Raw genomic sequence first — 25,029 nt, forward strand, 5'->3', positions numbered from 1 at the left:
GGATAGTCTGCTCAAATAAAAGGAGACCAAACCAAGTCATTACAGAATGTTTTTCCACTTTATTTTTTTATGAATGACAGACCTACTCAATAATTTTATTCAGTTTATTTAAATAAGGATAAGGCTACTTAAAAGACCTTTACATACAAAAATGTACATTACAAGGTTAAACTCTCTGTACTGAATTACAAAACCTGCACAAGCATTTAATAAAAGAGCACGCTTAAAAACATTTTGACCGTTTTGTAACCTCTTAAAATTACTGAAGTTCCACAGTAGTAAATAGAGGAAGCTCTTACACGTGTATGATTTAAGCTACTGGCAGTTTTACTTAATGTAAGTTTTTAAAAGGTCATTGCTATTGAATGAGTCTCTAGACCAGTTTTAGAATCATCTCTCAGAAAACGAAGTCAACCAAAATATTATTTCAAATAATAATTACAATTCTGAGGAATTTTAATACTAGCAAAAATATTATGGCCTCATAGTGGTAGTTGAACCAACTTTCCAAAGTGTCTTGTAGCTGTCTAGATTAATAAAGCTATTTTGGTAAACTGTACTGCCTTTACGGCCACTGGGAAGCAATTTAGGGCCTTTGGTGCTGCAGGGGCTGGAGACTTCCAGAATTCACGCGGCAGTCTATGATCCCTCAAATGTAAGAGGAACGGGGGTTATCCTATCTTCACTCCTCAATGAATGCGTAGGGCCAGGCATTATGACCCGCAAACCTAAGCCTGATGCTTAGGGTCTGCAGAAAGGAGGATGGAGAATAGAAGCAAAGAAAGTTAAAATATGGGAAAGGAGAATAAGAAAAAAGAAACCGAGAACAAAGAAGTTGGGGAAGAAAAGAGCAAGACCTGCCACCTGCCAGTGGCAGAAGTGGTCAAGTGCTCATAACTACACCTCAGAGGCCACTCACTGACTCGAATGCCATTCGTCTGCCTACCACCCCACCCCCCCCAAAAAAGCTGGCTCTGTTGAAACAGGAAATCGATGTAACGATATTACAATGATCGTGAGTCAAGAGTATTGCAAAGTCGTTTGCCATTCAACTCAATTCCTTGTAAGCTTTAAAGCACACCAAAGCAACCCTTCGAAACCTAAGATTGCCGACACTTCTGCCTCAAAGTCCCATCATTCAGTAGGCTTCGTCATGTGGAGGAAGACATCTCAAGACCAGCTGTACGTAAACACCTTGAGAAGGCACAGCGCCCTGAGATGTCAGCATTAGGTAATACACAGTCCATGGTTTCCCACTTCTCCACATTTCAAACTCAAAATAGCCCAATAATATGCTGCTATATGAGCATTGATTCTGAATGTTCGTAATATAAACTTCAATTTGAAGCAACAATGTTACACAGTTCAGCTGTTATTACCAACCTACTCTGTAAGTTAAATATACAAATTAAAAATTAATTTTCTTGAGTAACTAAAAATAAGTTTCCACTGACTTAAAACTGTCAAATGGCTAACTCTCTCTTAACTAAGAGAGAATGCAGATGGGAGCAGCAGGGACAACCGAATACAAAAATCTGTCATTCTACTCTAAAATCTGCACTTTTAAAATCTCCCTTTACAGTTATGCAGAGGGTTACAGTTGTCCTTCAACAGTATTACACGCATCAGCCCCGCAGGTAACTATGTAGTTACTGATTTAGCACAACATGCAACACATCGTATGTACCAATTTTGTCTCGTATGTATAGATTTATCGACTGGATAAAGGCAGAACGGCTAAAAACTGTAGGGTTAAAGTTTTAGTACCATATGTACCTGCAAGGCTGAATGAATTTTTTGTAAGGCTATTTGAGAGCTGAACTAAAATACTTGCGTTAACAAATCAAAAGAGGAACGAGACTGCTGTCAGAAGTAAAGAAAAGGCAAACCCCAATTTGAAGATCGATCACATAAGGAAAAAAGTATAAAGTATCCTCTGCACTTGGTTAGAAATACAAGGCAAAACGTGGACATGAGAACTCACGGCTCTAAGGTATACCCTACTTTCCCACTGATTCCCACCACACAAATGGGATGGTGACACCATTCCAACAGGAACACACAACCTCAGTGGATAACTTGTGCGTGTGACAGACAGTCCTGCGGGGAGCTGTCCCCGTCACCCCAGCAGGGAGCCCCGTCCAGCTGGTACTCGTCTCCCATGCTGCCACTCTGGGGTGACTTCTGGCTTCAGTATCTTCTCGTCTTCTGCCTACTCCAGAAGACACTAAGCTTCCCTCTCACCGCTATCCTTCCTGGACTCTCTGAAGTTCTAGAATTCCATCCCCCTCTTCCTACTCTCTAAACCTTCTGCCATCGGGTGCCATCTTGAACATGACCACACGTGAAGGCTTTACAGTTGGCTTCTTTTTGAAAAGCTGCAGCACCAGGGAAGGAGCGATCCCTGCGCTCGGAGTGAGATCACAGACTGCTCATGAAAACAGCAGGTAGGGCTACTGCATGGCCAGGACATCTTAAAGGGCAGACCAGCTGTGAGAACGACCAGTCGGCTCCTAACAGACCAATCCTGTCGGGACTTCAAGGGAAGGAGCAACAGCAAGCGCTGATTTACCTTTTGATTTTTATGGGGAAAGGCAATGTAAGCACTTGGAGAACAGCAGTTTCATCTGTATATTCTGAATAGTTTACCGGCAGCACTACAAATATGCTTTATTGGTGAACCTTGAGGAGTTTGGCAGTATTTACTAAAATGTTGGGATAAACTGTCAAATTCTTTTGCTAGGGAAAAGAAATAAAAATGGTGAACTTCCAGAAGATTTGAGCTTAAACAAAACCTCAAATTTCCCCAAAGACTAAAACAGGCTAATGAGAATAATTCTTAAAAGTCATCAGATGCTTTATACCAGACTTGCAGCTAATAATTGACTAGATTCGCTATAAATGACTCACACTAAGCCGCTTGTTGAAAAAGAAATTCCTTCCAAATCAGGGAACAAAATGCAAAAATTAAAAAAAACAAAAAAGGAGGAAGGGAAAAGGAAAGACTTTTTTCAAACCTAATTTGAAACCTCTTTGGAAAATTCCACAATAATCAGGATCTCTGTAAATACTGTCAATATATGTGAACTTGCTTGAAAAACTACAGTTACAGTTATATTTACATTTTTGGAAACTTTCCTTCATGGCCATGTAACATGCTGTATCTTCCTCTTTGCTTCTGGGGGCTTCAGGTTATTCTGAAAAGACATGAACAGAAATCAGTATATACTTGCAGAAATGGCAGAGAATAACCTGAAATGAGCACTCTAAACCACCAAAGTGTACTACTAATCTATGCACAGTAGATCACTGCTGCCATCTGGTGGGAAAAGACTTTAGGAGCTTGGGGAAAAAAAGCCAGCCCCCTGCCACCCTTTTTTCCAGCTGTGGTTCTAACGTCTGCAAATTAGAATCTCCCACGGCACTTACAAACATGCCCAGACCGGGGCCTTATCCCACAACCGATTAAGTCAGAATACACGGGAGGTGGCAGGAATGAAGCTCTGACGTCTGTCTGGGTTTTCAGGAAGCTTCTCCAGGTAATTCTAAGGTGCATTCAAAACTGAAAAGCACTGAAGGCTCCAGACCTGCTTCCTTCCTGCCTGCCCCATCGCCTTCCTCAAATTCACAATCCAAGATCTTAGCACTCATAATTAAAAAAATAAATAAAACAAACCTCTGAAGGAGTAAAATTTTTGAGTAGAAAAATGCTTTCTAACAGACCGAAAGAAAAGATCCTCGAAGCTAACTCTTTATTGTAATATTTGAGGTCTGGATTCTTCCTCCTACCTTTTCTCTTATTCTTCCCTCTCTTATCTGACACCCTCCTCCCACTTCCCACAGAAGTGACTGAACTCTGTCAGTCTAGAGGCAGCCCGGTGTCAAAGGTGCATGCACTGAGGTGAGACGGACCTGAATTCCAACTGCAGCCTGGCCACTTAGTAACTCTGACACCCTGGACAACTTTATTTAAATCATCTGAGCTTCCATTTCCTCATCTGCGAGATGAGAAAAAGACCTGTGCTATGTCACAGGGTCACTGAAAGGATGAACATAAGAAGCATGAGCTGGTCACACTCACAATAGTTTTCTTTTTTCAGGGTCTGCTATTTTAGAATGTTGGAACTAGTCTGAGTCTTGATCCTTTGGACACACAATTCCAAGAGGATAATGAAGTCACTGTATACTACAGGAATACTACAGAGTATACTGAATGCCTGTGTCCCCTCGGAAGTCCCATTTTGAAACCTAACCCCCAAGGTGATGGTATGAGGAGGCACGGCCTTTAGGAGGTGCTTAAATAACAAGGAGGAGCTCTGATGAATGGGCCCTCATAAAAGAGACCTCAGAGAGCTTACTAGCCCCTTCCACCAGGTGAGAACACAGCGAAAAGCAGCCAGCTATGAACGAGGAAGTGGGCCCTCACCAGACACTGAACCTGTCAGCACCTTGATTCTGGACTTCCCAGCCTCTAGAACTATAAAAAATAAATGTTTGCTGCGTAAGCCACCCAAATCAAAGTTGTTTTTTTGTTATACCAGCCTAAATAGACTAAGACAAGAAATAAAAGCTATAAAACTGGATATTTAAAAGTAAAATAATTTTCTGACAAGTCTAGGGAAGGATCAAATATACACACACACACACACACACACACACACACAATCTCAACAATTAAACCCTAAGTAAACTCTAAATATATTGCCTATCTCTACCAAATTTGCCAGTATATGAAATCCAAGCATCTAAATGGTTAACTGTAACACAGTCCAACACAGTAGATTCCCCTAAACTTCCTCTACCCTCCAAGGATAGGTAAATTTGAGAAGGGGAGGTAAGTGATAAATCCTAAACACTCTAGTGTGATTTAAGATAAGTGCAAAACAGACAGACTAAAGGTCAAGCTCTAAAACGCTACTTAATAAATATGTGACCCTGGGCAAATTGCTTAACATTCTGAGCTTTGCTAACAAAGGAATATTTTCCTCTTTTAGTTCCAAGATAAAGGATCTAAATGAGAAAACGCTAGGAAAAGTGCCTAAGACACTCTCTTTACACATTTTAAGCAGAAAGAAATCGAGTGTATGCAGACTGCAAGCTGTATTACAAAGCTGTAATCAAGACAGTATGGTACTGGCATAAGAACACACTCAGATCAATGGAACAGAATAGAGAACCCAGAAATGGACCCGCAACCGTATGGCCAACTAATCTTTGACAAAGCAGGAAAGAGTATCCAATGGAATAAAGACAGTCTCTTCAGCAAGTGGTGCTGGGAGAACTGGACAGCGACATGCAGAAAAATCAACCTGGACCACTTTCTTACACTATACACAAAAATAAACTCAAAATGGATGAAAGGCCTAAATGTAAGACAGGAAGCCATCAAAATCCGTGAGGAGAAAGCAGGCAAAAACCTCTTTGACCTCGGCCGCAGCAACTTCTTACTCAACTTGTCCCCGGAGGCAAGGGAAACAAAAACAAAAAGGAACTATTGGGACCTCATCAAAATAAAAAGCTTCTGCACAGTGAAGGAAACAATCAGCAAAACTAAAAGGCAACCGACAGGATGGGAGAAGACATTTGAAACGACATATCAAACAAAGGGTTAGTATCCAAAATCTATAAAGAACTTATCAAACTCAACACCCAAAAAACAAATAATCCAGTGAAGAAATGGGCAAAAGACATGAATAGACACTTCTCCAAAGAAGACATCCAGATGGCCAACAGACACATGAAAAGAGGCTCAACGTCACTCATCATCCGGGAAATACAAATCAAAACCACAATGAAATAACCACCTCACACCTGTCAGAATGGCTAACATTAACAACTCAGGCAACAACAGATGTTGGTGAGGATGCAGAGAAAGAGGATCTCTTTTGCGCTGTTGGTGGGAATGTGAACTGGTGCAGACAGTCTGGAAAATAGTATGGAGGTTCCTGAAAATATTAAAAATAGAACTACCCTAAGGGTCAGTAATTGTACTACAAGGAATTGATCCATGGGATATAAAAATGCTGATTTGAAGGGGCACATGCACCCCAATGTTTATAGCAGCATTATCAACAAAAGCCAAATTATAGAAAGAGTCCAAATGTCCATCAACGGATGAGTGGATAAAGAAGATGTAGTGTGTATATGTATGTATGTATGTATGTGTGTGTGTATATATATATGTATCTACATACCTATATATAGATACATATACATATATAGATACATGTGTGTATACACACACGCACACACAATGGAATATTACTCAGCAATCAAAAAGATTGAAATCTTGCCATTTGCAATGATGAGGATGGAACTAGAGGGTATTATGCTAAGCAAAATTAGAGAAAGACAGTATGACTTCACTTATATGAGGACTTTTACATACAAAACAGATGAACATAAGGGAAGGGAAGCAAAAATAATATAAAAACAGGGAGGGGGACAAAACATAAGACTCTTAAATATGCAGAACAAACATAGGGTTACTGGAGGGGTTGTGGGAGGGGGGATGGGCTAAATGGGTAAGGGGCATTAAGGAATCTACTCCTGAAATCATTGTTGCACTATATGCTAACTAACTCAGATGTAGATTAAAAAATAAATTAAATAAATATAGAAAAAAGAAAGAAAGAAATCGAGTAGACTTTAAAAAATGTTAACTTATCATCATGGATTTTAAACTTCCAGGATTCAAACACGAGCAAGGACATGTAAAAAGTAAGATCATTTAAGAGTTCAAGATCCGCTTGTGGCACTGCTCTCCCACCTCAGCTATGAGGCAGACTGCTCGAAGATTTCATTCACATCTCCCATGAGCCCAGAAACTTCTGCACACTTACCACGGCCTCCGCTTCTTCCTTAGGAGCAGCTCGCTTTAACTTCACTGGAGTAGTTCCAACAGGGGACAAAGGTGGGGACTTTGCAGGACCCAAAGGACTTTTCCTATGCGTTAAGTCATGGTTCTGTTTAGTGTCATTATTATTGTGTTCCGTTTTATTGTTCACAGGCAAATTGGAAGACAAAATTAGGGGTGAAACACTGGAAGACGAATTTGGTAATTTTCGAAAGGCATTACTGGTAAAGCTTGCCTGAGGGGGAGGCTTGAGTCGATCATTATCTCCATTCTCTGTCTTTTTCACTTTGATGCTTGTTCTGGTTGAACTTCCATCAAACACAATGAGGGGCCTTTTCCTTAACCCATCCACAGTGCCACTCCTGCAATCAGAGAGATGTATTCACGGAAAACATAATTGGAACAGCAAACCCATTCGTTCACAGGAACTCAAAGCTAAAACAATGGCCAAAAAAACATTGCTAAGACTAATCTATTTTAAGTAGGACTACTGGGAATCAAATTTTCTATGTTCACCCTAAATGAAATGGTAATATTCTAGGGCTTTGACGTTTAAAGTATTTACTGACAAGAAACGTAAGTTAGCTTTAATGTACACACAAGATACAAATATTCTGAAAACATCAGCCGACAAATTAACCCTAGGACTTAAAAACAAGATTCCTAAGTAACTAAAAAAAATTTTTTTAAGTTTTAAAAATCACCCTCTAATTGACAGAATTATCTTGACTCTGTATCAATTATTACTTTAAAAAGGATAATAACCTAGAAAACTATAGCAAGACTACTACAGTAGCAGTCTACAAACGAAACAGAACATTCTGTTCTATTCATTAAAGATCTCTAAAGCCAAGGCATTTTCTAAACTGTAACTATAACATTTATAAAGTTTTAATGTTAAAATTCAGCAAGTCTTCACATTTAGCTTCTGAAAACCAAATTTCCATTCTGAATCACAAAAACAAATGATAAGAGCGTTCATTTGTCCATTATTCATGACACCTCGGGACACAACACATTTGTTCTTGGGGGGAAAAAAAACCAAAACCTTTTAATTAAACACGTAAGAATTTGAGTGGCCATTTATTAGGGAGAACACTTCAGTCTTACATCTCCAAGTGTGGTCCAGGGACCAGGGGCATTAAGCATCCTCTGGGGAGCCTGTTAAGAAATGCAGAATCTGGATGTGAGGGCGATCTGGCTGCGACATCTGTCACCCCATTGATCGCCAGGGTTGATTTGGCTGATCTGGCTGGCTAGGCGGGTGTCCCCTTCCTCCCTCACCGCTCCATGTGCGTCCCTCCCGAAGCTGCGCGCTGGGTCGAAGAGGACAACCTTCCCCGATAGAGGAGGACCGTTCTTTGGTCAAGGGTATACGAGTAGCTGCGCTCCCCTGCTAGAACCTCCAAACAAGCTCTCAAGAAATGCAGAATCTGAGGCTTCAACCTGTACTGATTCAGAATCTGCATTTTAACCAGATCCTAGGTGATTCGCCAAACTCACCAATTCTCAGGTCACCACTGAACATTATTTGGTAGAAGGTAAAAAATAAGCTCACTATACACCCACTGTCACCACAGAAGGGAAACAGCACGTCAGCTTGTGAGAGTTCAACCTAAGAGCCCAGAGGCCCGCTCCAACTTGGGCACCGTGCTGTAGATCTGGTCCCAGCTCTGTGTGGTCTGGAGGACATCACAGGAGCTCAGTCTGTCCACAAAAAAATTAATAAACAATTCAACAATACCTGATTGTCTCTTAGATGCTTCCAGCTTTAATGTTTTGATTCTAAAGTCAAATTGTGGTTTTTTTTGTTTTGTTATTTTTTTTTTAAAGAACCGAAGATGTCTTCTAAAAGGATACTGAGGGGTTAAAGGGATGTTTATACGAAGTATAACAGTATTGAAAGCTTTTCTTAGAACAGTGTGCCTGAATGTGCAGAGCAAGAAGAAAATACTTTCTTATTAAGAATCAACAGAAGTAAATTGAAAATATATTTGGCCTAACCCAAAGATTTACAAAAGCTAACTCTAATAAGTAGCCTATCCCAGTATATAACCATCAAGCTAAAAGGATCCTCGATCTGAACTGAATGTGTTCCTGATCAAAAGAGTGACTGTATTTTCCAAAAGACTAAGGGCATACGTGTTACATTCTTCAACGTTTTCCACAGTTGGGGGAATAATCTCCTGGTCAATCATGAGTTTTTCTTCATAACTACAAATTAAAACCTCTATTCAACTCACCACTAGCATTTTCCCTTGCTCCCACTCTTCACTGCATCTTTTTCCACAATCACTGGTGTACTGCCTATAGACACTACCTTACAAACAGAAACCTCCAAAAATAAGTTCAGTAGTTAATCAATAGCACCCACGTGGGATACAACAGACACAAGAAGAGAAATAACTAGCCCACTCAGGGATGTTAGGACACCTTGTCCTCATTAAGCTATCACTGTTAAAGAAAGGTAGCCTTCTTTTAAAAAGGATATTTGCTGTGGTTTTATCAAGTATTTTCTGAAATTTAAAAAATTTAAATAGTGCCCCCGAAGCTACATGACAGTTCCTTCGTTCCTGCATCATTCAAAGACCTTAATGTCTTAACTTGACTCTACCTTTTCTCCCAGTTCAGCAAATCTTGTTGGCTCTACCTCCAAAATAAATCCAGACTCTGACCACCTCTTACCAAATTCACTACCTCACTCAAAGTCACCACCATCTACTGCCTGGATCACAGTATAGTCTCCTGTTTGACTTCCCTATCTCCCTCCCCCCACCTTAAATTACAGCCAGGGTGATGCTGTTGAAATGTATATCATATGGTGTCATCATTCTGCTCAGAATCTTCCAATGGCTCCTCATCTCAGAGCAAAGCCAAAGTTCTTACAACGACTTACACAGCTTTATGGGATCTAGCCAACAATTTCTGCTGCTCCCCTCCAATAAACCTCTTTCCTCTACTCTCCCTCAGATTCTCTCCACACCAGCCTTGATAGCCTCTTTATTGTTCTTGGTCTATGATGGGCACACTCCTGACTCTTGTATTCTGTCTGGAATGCTAGCTTGCTCTCTACCTTGTAGGTTTCTCTGCTGAAATGTCTTTTCTCAGTGAGGTTGTTCTTGGCCACTTTACCTAAAATGGTAATCTCTCTCCCTGTTGTCCTTTCCTCCTTAGCATTTATCACTACGTAACATACCGTATATTTTATTTCACTTTCTAAATTATGTTTCTCCCAATTAAAATACGAGCAGGGAATTCTGTCAGTTTTATTCGTGCTATAAGCACAGTGCCTGGTGCTCAATAAATAGTTGTTGAGCAAATGAATTTTTCTTACCTAAGTTTACCTGGAGAAAAAGACGAAACACAAAACTGTTAAGTCATGTAAACCAGAACCACTGAAAAGTACCTTTTAGTCTCGTTTTTCGTCTCATGTTGCTCTCTTTTCTTTTCCATCATTTTCCCCCATCTGTTCTTTGGCAAATCTCTCTGAGGCAACGGTATTGCATGCTGAACATAAAGATCAGTAAGATTGTCTTTGTTTATTCTTACATCATTTTCAACAGCTATGTTCTTCTGTGGAGAAGGAAACAAAAGTAATTTCAAAATAACATCCTTTGTTTTATTTAAAAAAAAAATTTTTTTTCAACGTTTATTTATTTTTGGGACAGAGAGAGACAGAGCATGAACGGGGGAGGGGCAGAGAGAGAGGGAGACACAGAATCGGAAACAGGCTCCAGGCTCTGAGCCATCAGCCCAGAGCCTGATGCGGGGCTCGAACTCATGGACCGCAAGATCGTGACCTGGCTGAAGTCGGATGCTTAACCGACTGCGCCACCCAGGCGCCCCTAACATCCTTTGTTTTAATTACTACCTACATAACACGGTAGAACGTTTCTGTTTAAATAACAAATTTTATAATAATAAAATTTAGTAATTATATAATAGTTTATTTATAATCATAAAATGTATCATATAATATATAATCTTATTTATAACTTATAACCATAAAAATCAATATAATATACTCATAATTTAAATATCCAATTATTATATATTTAGTATAATTACAAAATTTGTTATTTAAGTCAGAGATTGTTACCTAAGTCTTACACGGACTTACAGGGACTTCAAGTACACCGCAGTCCTATACAGTTCTCTAAGAAGTACTATTACTAAGAGATTCAGCTCTGCAAACATCAGGTTCAGCCGCATCTTAAAGACAATGGCCACATGTTCAGTGTAACAGGGACTGCAGCTCACATCTGGTCAGTCAGGCACGAAGACCATTTCCAGCAGCATCATCTTTTTTTTTATTTCAACGTTTATTTATTTTTGAGACAGAGAGAGACAGAGCATGAACAGGGGAGGGGCAGAGAGAGAGGGAGACACAGAATCTGAAACAGGCTGCAGGCTCTGAGCGGTCAGCACAGAGCCCGACGCGGGGCTCGAACTCACGGGCCGTGAGATCATGACCTGAGCCAAAGTCGGATGCCCAACCGACCAAGCCACCCAGGCGCCCCCCAGCAGCATCATCTTAATCTAGGACGTAAACTGAAAATGGGAGACTGCCTGGGGAAACCGGACAAAAGAATTCCAACAGTGATGACAATTTACTACCTGCTGTCAAAGGTCACCCAGAGTGTTACCATCACGATCAAAGCGTGGGCTGTATATTGTTTCCCATGTCTCCCTAATAATGCTTAAGTTGAAGTTAACCACCAAGATTTCAGATGGCCCTACAGATGGAAACTGCAGTCCCTTACTGATGACCATCACAACAGTGCGTCATTACAACCTCCCTTTTACGTTTTCATCAGTCCTTTCTTTTTATTTTTAGTACTTAAAATTTTTTTTCATGTTTATTTATTTTTTGAGTGAGAGAGAGAGAGAGAGAGAGAGAGAGAGAGAGAGAGAATGTGGCCCTACTTACTGAGCCACTCAGGTGCCCATCACCAGTCCTTTCGAGTAGCTTCCAGTCACTGTCCATCAACCTTGTCAATATTACCTCATTCTCCCTCATTTTCCAATTTGCTCTCAACATCACGGAAAACATACAGCATAAAGAGAAGGAGTAGCTATGGATAGAGTTTGGATTTAGGAAGGAAAACGAAGATGGTAATGAGATCATGGACTCCTCAACTGCAATTCAGAAAAACTTGGAAACATTTGTGCTCAGCTTAACTGGCAAAACAAGCCCAATCTTTGTGCTCTGATAAACTTATCCCACTTACTGTTTCCTTCCAAATTTAAAAGCACAAGTAGTACTTTTCTCTCTTATACTTGACCTTTGTTATCAATTTTCACCCTCTATACACTTAGAGATACGGAAAAACCCTGGAGAGTCTCTTGGATAACATTCCTAGGGAATTCATAGGCACCTTAGTTTGGGACGCACTGCTCCAGGGTGGTGATTCTCAAACTGTGGTCCCTGGACAAGCAGCAAGAACTTGTTAAAAATGCCAATATTCAGGCCACACCCCGGACCTACTCAATCAGACACTCTGGGGATGGAGCCCAGCAATCTGTATTTTAATGAACCCTAGAGTGATTCTGATGTGCCTAAAAAGTTTGAGAACTGCAGGTGAAAGGTAATTGATATCAATACATCTGTAGGGCACTTGAGGAAGTTAGAGAAAGAGTACTGAGGAGAAAACACAAGGAAAACCACAAAACAAGCTACTTGAAACCACAAGGAAACTTTCAGTAATTCTCTACCACTTTAAACCAAACTCATCACTTCTTTTGTCTTATCTTTTGTTGACTATCAGAGGCCACATTAGCTCGAAAAGAGGATATGCTACATTGAGAGCCAGGAGTCCTGGTTTCTCCTCCTGGCTGCACCACTTACCGGTGGTGCGACCTTAAATATGTCACTTCACCTCTCCGAGACTCAGTTTCATCTTTAAACGAGGTGACACTATGAAAAAAGGGCGATTTCTCCGATGCTTTCCAGCCCTGACAGTCTCTGATTACTACCCTTCATTGCTACTACGATTCTTCCCCAGGCCCTTGCTCACATCCCGGCCGCGGGGGTCGCCTAGGACTTCTGTGTCGGAGCCATCAAAGACCCCAAAAAAAGAGAAGTCCTAATTCCCAGGAATCCCTGATAGCCTAAGGACGTCTCTTTCCCGGATAGGGGCGTGGGGAGACCTGGTCGGTCCGTGTGGAGTGGACGCTGACACAAACCAGGCGGGACAAGCGACGGCGGCGGGTGTGTCCGCTGCCACTCAGGATTACTTGGGGCCGGCTCAAGTCCGAACCTCTCTCCCAAACAGGCCCACCCGCCTCGGCGCGCCCGACCTGCTCCAGGGTGAGGAGAAGGAACTCCTGGGACAGCAGCTCCGGGTGCAGCAGCAGCTCCGAATCAGTGCAGCTGCGACCGCCCACATCCCCCGCCATCGTCGTCGCCAGGAGACCCCGGCCGGCTACCCACAAGGCTCCGCGAAGGAAGCGTCCCGGAAGTGATGTAACGGGCGGGGCCTCGTTTGACGTCACTCTTAGTGCGCCAGACGTCCGCTCCGCCTTTCGCTGCCGGCTGGGGTGCTGGGAGAGAGCTTGCGGAGGGGACACTCCTGGGGGCGGTAGGAGCGAAAGGGACGTCCGCAGAGGAGACGACTGGCGTTTGACGCCTTGCAAAAAGAGAGGGGAAAACCGAGTTCCCAGAGAGGGTCACGATTGGTCGCGCTCCTTGTGACGTCCAATGGCAGAGGCCAAAGGGATTCCGAGGGCAGTCTCGCGGGAAAGAGGCGAGGCAGCCTGACGTCCGTTACCCGAAGTATAGCTCTGGTCACCTCTGAAATTGTCTTAGTTTTTCTTTTTGACCTCTTTGTCCCTTAATCCTCTTCCAATATGATGTAAGGCTAGAGACTTTAATTCCTTGTAACCCCATGGCCTCCCACATAGTAGGCGCTCAAGTATTCCCCGAAATAATAATACTCCGAGCTGACCTCGCATATGAAAATAACGAAACCGCAGGTGACAGACAACAGCTAAACATTTGTTAGACATTTACGATGTGCCAGGTACTGGATTTTACATGGATAATCTTGCTCCTCAGAACAGCACGATGAGGTGTACATTACTAGAATACTTATTTTCCAGGTGAGGAAACAGGGTAATTTGCTCAAGATCAGAGAATGAGGAAGTAGCAACACTGACAAGTACATTTTCTCTGCACTAATTTCTCTACACTTATGTATATTATTATACATTTGCTCTGCACAAATGACAAGTACATTTTCTCTGTACTTACAACTACAATGAAGGAACAGTTTTAGTTTAAATAGATTGTTGCAGGTTCAAATATGATCTAAACCTTGATAATTCAAGAAATCTTTTCTACTTCTTTCATCTTTTGTGGAAGAGATACATGTTCCAAAACATTAGGCACATCTAACACTTAAACTTGCAGGCATGTTGTAAATGCTTATTCTAAATACTCTATGATGTATCATTTTATTGGAAATTATTGCAGTAAAAAATGTGACCAAATCTGAGGATGTTAAAAGATAAACCTTGAAAAAGTTGGGAAATAAATGAGGTGCCAGCTGATAAGGCAAAGCTGGGATATGTTTCGCAATTTTTCTTAATCATTTATGTATATGTTACTTCCGTCTAGAAATTGAATTTCAGAGCTGGGCAGAAACTTAAACGTTAGCCCAGTCCTTTCATATTAGTGATGAGGAAGCTGATCTAAATGAAAGACATTTAAGATGACTTGCCCAAAATGGAACAGAGTTTAGACCCGAGTTGAGGTAGGCATTTGGATGTTCTAATTTGGAGTTAAGTGCATTAACTTCATGGTATTAGGATCATGGTATTTTATAACCAAAATCTGAATACATTTCCTTCTTTTAAAATATTTTGTAAAAACTATTTTTAGAGACAGAGAGAGAGCACGTGAGCAGGGGACGGGCTGAGAGAGAGGGAGACACAGAATCCAAAGCAGGCTCCAGGCTCTGGGCTGTCAGCACAGAGCCCGACACGGGGCTCTAACGCAAGAACTGTGAGATCATGACCTAAGCCAAAGTCGGAGGCTCAACCGACTAAGCCACCCAGGCACCCCTACGTTTCCCTAACAATAGTGAAATTAGTGTGACTGGTATCCCCATTTCCTTCACCGGAAAGCACATTGTTTTAATGGCAAAAGCAGTTGTCTTGGAAGGAACCTGGCCTTGAAAACTAGAACTTAGTTCAGATTTTGTTCTGCTGCAAAACGAGACGTTGGGTGAGTTACTCAAGTCTCTCAGCCTCAGTCTTATCAGAAACAAATGCTGTGCTAACATCTGTGAAGAATTATCAAAGGAGTACAGATTATATAACACACTTGGCACAGAGCAGGGTACTCATTAACTGGTAGCTGGTTTTTAGAAAGTATTCGACCATAATTATGAGGCAGTCTAGCAAATTGGACAAAGGGAAGGCTTTGGAGTGGCTCAGACTTGGGTTCTAGCCTGGCTTCAGCACTCACCTAGGACAGATATTCCATGTCTTTCCGCTGCAGTGTCCTCACCTGTAAAATGGAAATTGTAAGGCCACCCCACATTGTGGTGAGATTGGAGCTAGAGTCCGTAAAGTGCCTCCTCTGTAGCCACTACCTGGGGATTTGTTGTAGCCTATTGACTGTCAGCGAAGGAGGCATGTGGCATGATGGTGGTGTAGGTGGGGAAAAAATTGAGTTTAAGAGTCTGAAAATGTGATTATAGGCTCTTGCTGGGCTCTTTCTCCCTGTGGTTTGCTGAACCAATCACCTAACCCAAAGCCTCAAGCTTTTAATCAGCAAAAATGTTTTGCAGGAGGTAAGATCTGTTCTTTTCTCTCCCTCTCTGTTTTTCCTAATTTCCCAGAAGTACTTCTCTGCTTTAAAAATAATCTGTTAAGATAATTCCAGTTGCCTCGGAATCAAAAATCTAGAGGGAGTGTCCCCTGGGGCAGAAATAAAACCATCAAGATTCAGAGTGGAGGAAGTAGAATGAGATTCTAACAGTTCCCAAAGGAAGGAGAGACTATTTGGTAAAGCCTGCCACACTCCATCCTGGGCAGAGCCTGGGAGAGTGGAGCCTCGGAGAATTTGTGGTCAGGTGACTGTGCTTTAATCTGAGTCTCTGATGTAGGAAGTCGGGGTAGGGGAGAATTAGCATTTCTGACAAGTTCTGATGTGATGTTTCCAATATGTCCAGGCTGAAGAGCCACCTCACAGAGATTTCTGCCTCATCCCAGAACAAGAAAACCCAGACATTCCCTGACCCTCAAGCCAGGCCTGTCAATGCGGAAGCCATAAAACTGAAAACCAAATATCCCAGTGGACAAAGAACATCTCCAAGTCCCCGTGATGCTAGGACCTGACATCTCTTGCTTCCCCTGTTGGCACTTCAGAAATTCCCCAACCTGATTAACACAGCCCTGGGAAAGGGAGAGGGCCTCAGTCGATAAGATTATTGTCACTGCAGCTGAGTGAGGGCTTGAAAAAGAAAGAAAGCTCAGTTACAGAAAAACTTCTATTTGTTACCTATTTGAGTTTGTAGACTGAAGTTCATTCCTGCTATGCTGTTACCTGTGAGTGTGAACTAGTAGCCACTAGTTTTTAAGTTCAGTAATTTAAGAATTTTCCCTTTACTCAAAGATCATAGGGTTTTATTCTTTAACATTTTTACTTGGTGCCTATAGTTGACAAGAACAAACTGAGGGAAATCAACAAACACTTCCCTGCCTGGCATCATCACCTCACTGGGTTATGAGTTCTTCTGGGACAAGGTCCATACATTTCCTTTGAATCTCTTACCTGGTCATTAGCACACACGATGCCTGCACTTAGTAGGTACTCAGTAAATGTTGAATGAATGGGTCATGAACAAAATATGGACTGAAAACTTTGGGTGTTGATTCTTCTTGTTGGTAGTGTAATATTTAAGATACTTAGGTTCCAGGGGCACCTGGGTGGCTCAGTTGGTTGAGCGTCCAACTTCAGCCCAGGTCATGATCTCCCGGTTTGTGAGTTCAAGCTCCACATCGGACTCCCTGCTGTCAGCGCAGAGCCTGCTTCAGATGCTTTGTCCCTCTCTCTCTGTCCCTCCCACGCTTGCACTGTCTCAAAAATAAATAAAACCTTAAAAAAGAAATAAGATACTTATGTTCCAAATATTTTAGTTGTCAAAAATATATCTGAGCACAAATAAAATTAAGGAGCTTCAAAGTGAATGTAACAATTTAAAGAATACTTCACATTTTGACCCCTGTTTTTAGGTATTTAAAACCCCAGTTTTGCTTTGAATTTCAAATAACTACCTTCAGTACCACAATAATAATGACTATAGTTTTATTGTCATTTCTTATTCCTTTTACGATCAGATCATAATTAAGATGCGTTTGCATACTTAAACTATTCATCTCATAGGTCACCCTTTCATGAGCTCCTTGAAACAGTGTTTCATTTTTGGGTTCTCTCCTGTCACCCAACTTCTAGAACACATTATTTTTTGCGTTAGGGGCTGTTTAGGTGGGTATTTCTTCCACATGTTCTACTAACTCAGGGTTTCTCAAAATTGAGAGAGTATTAGAGTGACCTGGAGAGCTTATGAAAAACAGTTTGCTGGGCCCTGTCCTGCAGTTTCTGATTTAGGAATTTTGGAGTAGGGACCCAAGAATTTGCATTTGCAGGTTTGGAGATGATGTGGGTACTGTTGAGTATCGACCATACTTTATAAACCATCGCACTAAATTAAGCTGCTTGAGGGTGGGGGCTGTGCCTTCTTCATTCCAGGATCCCCTGCAGCTTCTACCATAGTACCTGGCACATAGGAGTTGCTCAAGAAATAGCTGACTTGAATAATAGTTCAAAAAGTTTGTTGTACTGATCTAGATTATAGGTATATGAATGTACGTGCATGTATCCTTTTTTTAATTTTTTTTAACGTTTATTTATTTTTGAGACAGAGAGAGACAGAGCATGAATGGGGGAGGGTCAGAGAGAGAGGGAGACACAGAATCTGAAACAGGCTCCAGGCTCTGAGTTGTCAGCACAGAGCCCGACACGGGGCTCGAACTCACAGACTGCGAGATCATGACCTGAGCCGAAGTCGGACACCCAACCGACTGAGCCACCCAGGTGCCCCTGTGCATGTATCCTTAAATGAGGTGATACATAGTGTAGTGAGCTCTGTCTGCTAAAATTAAAAAAGAAAAAAAAATCATTATTGTAACCTTTCTTTGCTTAACTTCATCTTCTAAAATGATACCCAAACATTCGAGAGGTGTACGCAGCAAGTCTGCTTATAAATGAGAGCAACAGAATCTTTGCACTAAGAGCCTCTTTTAAAAATAACGTAATTTTTAATATTGAGCATCAGGAATTAAAAAAACTTTTTTTAATGTTTATTTTTAAGAGGGGGGGGAGCATGAGCGGGGGAGGGGCAGAGACGGAGGGAGACACAGAATCCGAAGCAGGCTCCACGCTCTGAGCGGTCAGCACAGAGCCTGAGGCGGGTCTTGAACCCAGCCCCGAGCGTCAGAAATTTTCAAAATTGGTCAAGTGCTTCCCACATGCAGACAGACACAGCAAGAACATGGTAGCCACATTAGTTGCCCTCAGGAGCTTATAGCCAGTGAGGAAGTAAGGAACCCAGAGGAAGTGTGAGGAGGTGTAATAGGGGATATTAAATTTGGGGAGTAGCTGGGAACTATGAAAGGAGTCAGTTGTATCTATTCAACTCTTAATTGTCATTAATCTGTTAGATTTCATCTTTTGTATATTCTATGAAATACGCCTAACGTGTTTGGTATGGGCCCTAGGGATATTTACTAAATATTAATAAATGAGGTTAGTAATTCCTTCGCAAAACTTACGACTTTGATATTTCTTCTTCAGTGTAACCAATCAAAACAACATGAGGAATTTAGAATTAGTCTGATGCAGATACTTGCACACTTATGAAACAGCTATTTATATCCAGGTATCTGTCATATGTGAAACGGACTTTTCAGAAAGTTCCAGAGCAAATGTTATTAGACGGAATAATGTGCGCATGTGGAGCTTGCCATTTTAAGAATCCTATGGTAAACCTTTCATAAAGGAAATAATTATTTCGGAATTGCCCTTTTCCCCTCTTTTTTGTTAATACACGTTTTCACTTCTACATCGAGGCAGAACATAGGGGTTCCATAAACTGCTCAATCAATAGAATTTAATTTTATATATACGAACGTTCACTATGTTGTTGAATTTTGGGTTCTTATGCCCGCTCTACTCTTACTACCATGGAATTTGGGACAAATCATTCCGTTTTCTTCGCCTCAGGCAACTCATCTAGAAAATGGAGAAATTTGGGGCACCTGGGTGGCTCAGTCGGTTAAGCGTCTGACTTCAGCTCAGGTCACGATCTCGCGGTCCATGAGTTCGAGCCCCGCGTCGGGCTCTGGGCTGATGGCTCAGAGCCTGGAGGCTGCTTCCGATTCTGTGTCTCCCTCTCTCTCTGCCCCTCCCCCGTTCATGCTCTGTCTCTCTCTGTCTCAAAAATAAATAAACGTTAAAAAAAAATTAAAATGGAGAAATTAACAGTGCCCACTTTATAAGGATATGGCAAGGCTTAAATGAGGTCATTGCTGTTAGGCCAGTATCTGGCAGTCAGGAGATAGCACCTCTGCAGCTAGTTTTGTGCAGCTCTCTGTACGATGGTAGATTAAAATGGAGAAGCACAAATTCTAGGCCCAGCTGGGTCAGTGATTAGCTGACGACCACTCACATTTTCTTCGTGGGCCTGGGCAAAACGAGACTGGGCTGCATTTGCTCTGATGCCTTCCTGCTCCTGGGTTCCCCTGGCTGCTGGCCTCCTTAGACTTGAATCCGTCCCTTCACTGCTGCTTGCCCTTGAAGTGCACTTGCTGGCCACAGCTCTACACTTCTGGGGAACCCGTTCCCCATCTGGACATGGGTACTACTGAGCAGAACAGGCACTGTTTGGGGTTGGGGCATGTGTGTGGCCATGAACTCACAAGGGAAAGGTGAAGGACAGGTCGCAGAACATTGCTTCTTGATGGTTCTTTATTTCCTTCATTTAACTTTATTGCGGGGTCATTTGTTCCCCTTTGAAAAAGAAGAATCCAGTATTTGCCTCCTGGTTCAGGATAGCATCTTTGTTTTACAATCCCTGGGAGGCCAGAAGAAAGCTGAGGCCACAGGTCACTGGTGGGTTCTAAAGTCAGAGAAAATCACTGAGAAAATGTGCCTTTTATATGCTAATAATTGAACGCTGACAAATCTGGAGGGAGCTTCCTTATTCATCTTAAAATTGGATTGTATATGTTGAAAAGAGAGGTTCATGGATTCATGGTACCCCAGGATACTTCATTGTGGCTGGAAGAGCTGATGGACTTTGCTAAAAGATTGGGTAAAATAGACCCAGGACTCCCTTTTAAAATAAATACCTCATGCAAATATACTGCTCTCTCTAGGGATTCCTTTTCGGCCCCAGGGGCCCTGTATTAGCTGTGGGCTCGGGGTGGGCAGCGCAGGCCCAACGGGACATTTCAGCCCCACAGGGAACACCACCAGCCAGTCAACTCAAGCCCAACTTTGTCAGATGATAGCGTGGTCAGGCCTTTCCTAGGACTCCTTGATTGATTGCTTCATTCATTCATTCAGCAGGATTTCCCGAGAGCCTACCGTCCGCCCAGCGCCGTGTCGGTGTCCGACATTGAGCGGTGAGCAAATCAGGCAAGGCCTGGGTTTTCCTGAAGCTCTGCGTGCCGGTGGGGGAGGAGAAAATACATTAACAACAGTCCCGGGCCAGCATTTGTGGAGCACCCGCTCTGTGCCAGGGAGTGTTCTAAGCGCTTTACACGAATTAACTCCTCTGACCCTGCGCACCGCCCCGAGGCAGGAGCCGTTGTGATCCGGCAGGTTGGAAGAAACTGAGGCCCAGGGGGGCGGTCCCACGTGGGCATCGCGCGCCGAGCCGGGTCGCTCCAGGCCCGGGGGCGGATGGGCGGCGGGGGCCGCAGACCGCGCTGGACGGCGCGGGGACGGCCGCGCTCCCGCCCTCTGCCGGCGCCGGGCGGCCGCCCCACGTGACGGGAAGCGGCGGCGGCGGCGGGGCCGGGCCAGCCCAGGAGCGGCGGGCCGGGAGCGGGCGGCGGGCGGCACGGGGCCCCAGGCCCCAGGGTCTGCGCGGGACGGCGGAGGCCGACGGGCGCTGCGCCGGTGAGTGCGGAGGGAGACGGCAGGGCCGGGCGCGGGGTGTGGCGGGGCGCGCGCGGAGCGGGGTGGGCTGGAGGGCAGGGGCCTTGCGGGGGGGGGGGGCAGCTAGGTGGTGCCTGGCGGGGGGGCGCGAGCCGGCAGAGGGGTGTTGTGTGTGTGTGTGTGTGTGTGTGTGTGTGTGTGCGCACGCGTGTGCGGGGAGCAGGTGTGCAGGCTTGGGGGGCCGGGGGCTTGTTGGGGTGAGCAGGTGTGCACGTGCGTGTGGGCTGGGGCAGGTGTGCCCAAGCGTGGGGTCAACGGGTGTGGATGGTGTGGGGTGTGCGTGTGTTTGGGGTAGGGACAGATCGAAAAAGACCCAGTCCCGGGTTTGGGGTAGGCTTTCGGTTTTCCGAGGGGAGGAGCCCAGGACTCCACCCCGGCGCCCCAAGCCCCGCCACCCGGTGTAAGGAATGGTTTTGTCGCTTTAATAGATGTTTTCCTGGAGCTCTTGGGATTTGAGAGTTCAAATTCCGGGTCACGTTCGGGCCTGAATTTTTGCCCCGCAGTGGGAGACTGGGCAGGGGTGTGTCGGGGAGGAGGGAAGAGACCACAGGTGCTGGAAGCTGCCATCCCTGTGGGAGTTTTCCTTTCCATTGCTGTCTGGAGGTGCAGGTTGAAGTTGGGTTCTAAGCCAGCCTCCTGTGCGTTATATGGGGACGACTTTCAAGACAGAAGCTGTGGTCTTCAGTTGTGTGCACCTGTCATTCCTTCTGTCCAGGGCCTGTTGGGTGACCCTGAGAAAGCCCCCCAGGCTAGTTGCCCTGGGGATTCTATCTGGCTGCTGGAAATGGGGGTTCCTACAGTGCTTTTTATTGCTAATGGACTGTGTTGGGCGCTGGGGTCAAAACGTGTCCCATCAGGATTTAATCCTGGATGAAGTGCTTGTGGGTAGGCACCTGTCCATTCAGAGTGAGGGCAGGCAGCTGCCATTGTGATTCTAGTGACACGTAAAGACACTGACAGAAGTGGGTGAGGAGGGTCCTAGGGCAGTGTGAGCTGGCCAACCCTGAGTCAGAACCAGAATGGAGGTCGTGGAGGGGCCTGCCAGTGCCCCCTGCTCCCTCCTGGTGGACTTGCTTCTCTCTGCTGCTCAGCTGGAAGCTCCCAGAGCTGGGGTCAGATAGGAAGGAACTTCTGGCTGGCTGCTTCCTTTGCTTTTTTCCTTCCATTTCTGCTAGCCGGGCAGATTCAGCAGTCATTGAAGTGGCCTCTTTGATGTGTGGCACCAGGAAGAGTACTGACCAGAATCCCCTGGAACTTGTCTACAACTAGCCTTCCCCGGCTCTGGTTCCTCTCTGAAATGGGGACAGAGCTGCTCCATGATGGTAATGAGTATGGAGCTGCCGCTGGGAGCTGCTGCTGCCCTGCGCCTGCCGCTTCCTAACTGTGAGCCTTGGACAATTTACTGGATGTTCTGCGTCTCGATTTCGTCAATCAAAATAGTGGTAATATTGGAAAGCTTGCATGCGTTCTGACAAGAAAATGTGCGTTTGGCACAGGGCCTGGCACTTAGTAGGTGCTCGATAAATTATTAAGAAATATAAATAAGGATCTGGAGCTGTAGGTCTCTCAGCTCTGAAAAGCAGTGGTTTTATGCTCTAAGAAATTGTCAACCCAATGAGTATTGTACTCCGGGTTAGGCTCCTTGTGGGTTCTGAATTCCCAGTTTTGCTGTACACATCACAGGATACGTTCTACAAAGAAATCGGATGAGAGGTGTGCCCCTCGCCTTCGAGTCCTCTGCCTTTCCTCCTCTACTCATGACCATGAATGGCAGCCCTGTGGTCTGACAATCGGCGGGGATCTTGTCCAACCACCACGAGCTCCTGGGCTGCTTCAGCCTCACCTGACCCTCCAGCCACAGCAGCTTGGAACAGGGCATCTTCCTCTAGTTGACAAGTTTTAAAAGCACAGAGCTCACTATTCTAAAAATGCTACATTTTCTAGGCCTGATTCGCGGCTAGCATTTGTAGTCAGGGAGGAAGAAAAAAAAAAAAAGTAGTTACTATGGCTTCTTCACGCTAATATTAAACATTTGTGATCCTTTAAGAAAACTTGAGCGAATTTTCCTTATTGGCTTAAGCATCTTCAACTTGGTCTGAATCCAGTCCTCATTAGAAATACATTAAAGTAATCATTGGTGGTGGCCAGGTGTTTGGATACTGCTGGAATAATTTGGCCGGGACTTTACAACTCATCTCCTCTGTGGCAAACCTGACCCGTTTTTCTTTATTAAAAAACGCGTGGCTACTAAATGAATGTAGAAGTAACGAGTTAATTTGGGGCTGCCCCAGACGAGCTTGGGTGCTTCGTGCAAAAGAACAGGCACACTCATTGAGCATTTTGTGAAATCTTGCAGAATTGAGAGCAAGATCTAGTCTCGATAGTCCACCACTGTTGAGTAAATTGAAGACTCAGGAAAATCAGGTATGTGAAAGAGACCAATTGCCTAGCTTCCAGCAGGTGCTTGGTAATTCTTTATGGCTGTTTAAAGGTATTGAGGAAGTGCTCTAAAGGAGATGCCCTATGGTCTAAGGTCTAAGTGGTCTAAAGGAGACCATACTCCCACTCTGGTCCTCTTCCCCCCACCTTCCCCTCCCAAATCCCTTCAGTTATAACTGTTGATGGTAGGATGTATACGTGTATACGTGTATATACACACACCACGTGTATGCACAATGGTGTGTGTGTGTAACTGCATACATAGATACCTATATGTTTGTAGTATATATATGTAAGACGTCTATATACCATATAGGGCGTGTGGGTGTATGTGGTATATATAAGTAGTTATGTATATATATACTTTTGTATGTTACGTTTACACGTATCTAAATAATTTTGATTAGTATTGCCAAGGAAAAGGATACCAACTATGAATAGTTACATATAGGTATGTGCCAGGATAATATCAAGGTGACAAGTTAGATGTTAGACCTTAGCTGTGTTTTTTGTTTTTTTGTTTGTTTCTCCTTTTGTCAGGTACACTTTTGGGTCACTGGAGCAGGTTTACTGTGCTGTAGCTAGTCTTACGCTATCTCTGTCACACGAGTGCAAAGATAACATGAAATGGTTGTCAGGTAGTGTCCTAACCGATAGCAGGAAACATTGTGGCACAAGTCAGTAAATTTGCTGTTGATTCCTGGCAGATTTCACGTTTGAGTCATTCAGCAGATGGCCATGAGAACTTAGTGAAGAATTCAGGGGCCAGCATGGGGTGCCGTTGCAGAAGAACAATTTACGTCACACGAACACATACCCTGTTTTGATAAGATTACTAGGTTAGTGGAGAAAAGTGTAAAGATATTATATCTGTGTCTGAAATGTAGCAAGGCAGTGCTGAGACTGAACCCCATTTGGTAGGAGTCAGTTATTTGTGACAAAAGTTGTTTAGGGGGCCGTAGAGCAGGTGCCCGTCCTCAGTCCAGACGTGGAGCAGTCATTACCCCTGGGCAGGCTGTGTGCACGGTGCTTCCGGGTGTGGGCTCTTGAGTCAAGCTGCCTGGGTTGGAATCAGCTCTCCATGGTCGTTTAACCTTTCTAAGCCTGTTTGCTCTCCTGCAGAATGGAATAACGATAGTACTTGCCTGTAGGCTCCTTGTGAGTATGGAGATAGCACTTGATACAGAGTCTGGCACCCAGTGCACATCCTGGAAGTCTTCTCTCCCCTACAGTACTTGCCTACAGTACTGTTATTAATACCCTTCCTCCAGAGGAGCTTGAGAATAGTACAGAGTAAGTATGTAGTCCAGTCCAAATTCCTATTTTTACAAGGACGCATTGGGCCCAGAGGTTTTAAGATCGTCAACAGGTGCCCAAGCCATGAGAGCTCAGGATCCCCAGATTAACACTGAGAATGCCTGCCTTGGATCAGGCTTGCCTTACCACTGTTCGCTGGGTTAGCCCTGGAGTCTCAGTTCTTACAGAGGGCATTGGAAGGTTA

General features: G+C 43.8%; 2 protein-coding genes and 1 long non-coding RNA gene across 4 annotated transcripts in view; 2 read left to right on the plus strand and 1 right to left on the minus strand.

The window, feature by feature from the left end:
- Window positions 1-39: 39 nt before the first annotated feature.
- On the minus strand, window positions 40-13,319 carry CA3H2orf49 (chromosome A3 C2orf49 homolog). 2 transcript variants are annotated; one of them, XM_043603047.1, is made up of 5 exons: window positions 13,157-13,319; window positions 10,263-10,429; window positions 7,092-7,218; window positions 6,843-6,965; window positions 40-3,197 (listed from the first exon to the last, which is right to left on the minus strand). In XM_043603047.1, exons 1-5 carry the CDS (start codon window positions 13,253-13,255, stop codon window positions 3,141-3,143), a joined length of 573 nt encoding a protein of 190 aa, XP_043458982.1. In that variant the 5' UTR covers window positions 13,256-13,319; the 3' UTR covers window positions 40-3,140. The 2 variants fall into 2 exon arrangements, with proteins under 2 accessions (XP_043458982.1, XP_043458981.1); XM_043603046.1 differs by having other exon boundaries at window positions 6,843-7,218; window positions 13,157-13,317.
- Window positions 13,320-13,417: 98 nt separating this feature from the next.
- LOC122496671 lies at window positions 13,418-16,471 on the plus strand. Its single transcript, XR_006300893.1, has 3 exons — window positions 13,418-13,710; window positions 15,562-15,654; window positions 16,036-16,471. It is a non-coding gene; the product is annotated as an uncharacterized LOC122496671 (long non-coding RNA).
- Window positions 16,472-20,947: 4,476 nt separating this feature from the next.
- The window catches only part of TGFBRAP1 (transforming growth factor beta receptor associated protein 1), a 60,301-nt gene continuing 56,219 nt past the window's right edge, over window positions 20,948-25,029 (plus strand). Inside the window, exon 1 of the mRNA XM_043603045.1 lies at window positions 20,948-21,050. The gene's annotated coding sequence lies outside the window, so the exon portion shown is untranslated. The remainder of the gene's footprint in view (window positions 21,051-25,029) is intronic.

Source organism: Prionailurus bengalensis, chromosome A3 (genome assembly GCF_016509475.1).
Source record: "Prionailurus bengalensis isolate Pbe53 chromosome A3, Fcat_Pben_1.1_paternal_pri, whole genome shotgun sequence".
NCBI classification, from domain to species: domain Eukaryota; kingdom Metazoa; phylum Chordata; class Mammalia; order Carnivora; family Felidae; genus Prionailurus; species Prionailurus bengalensis.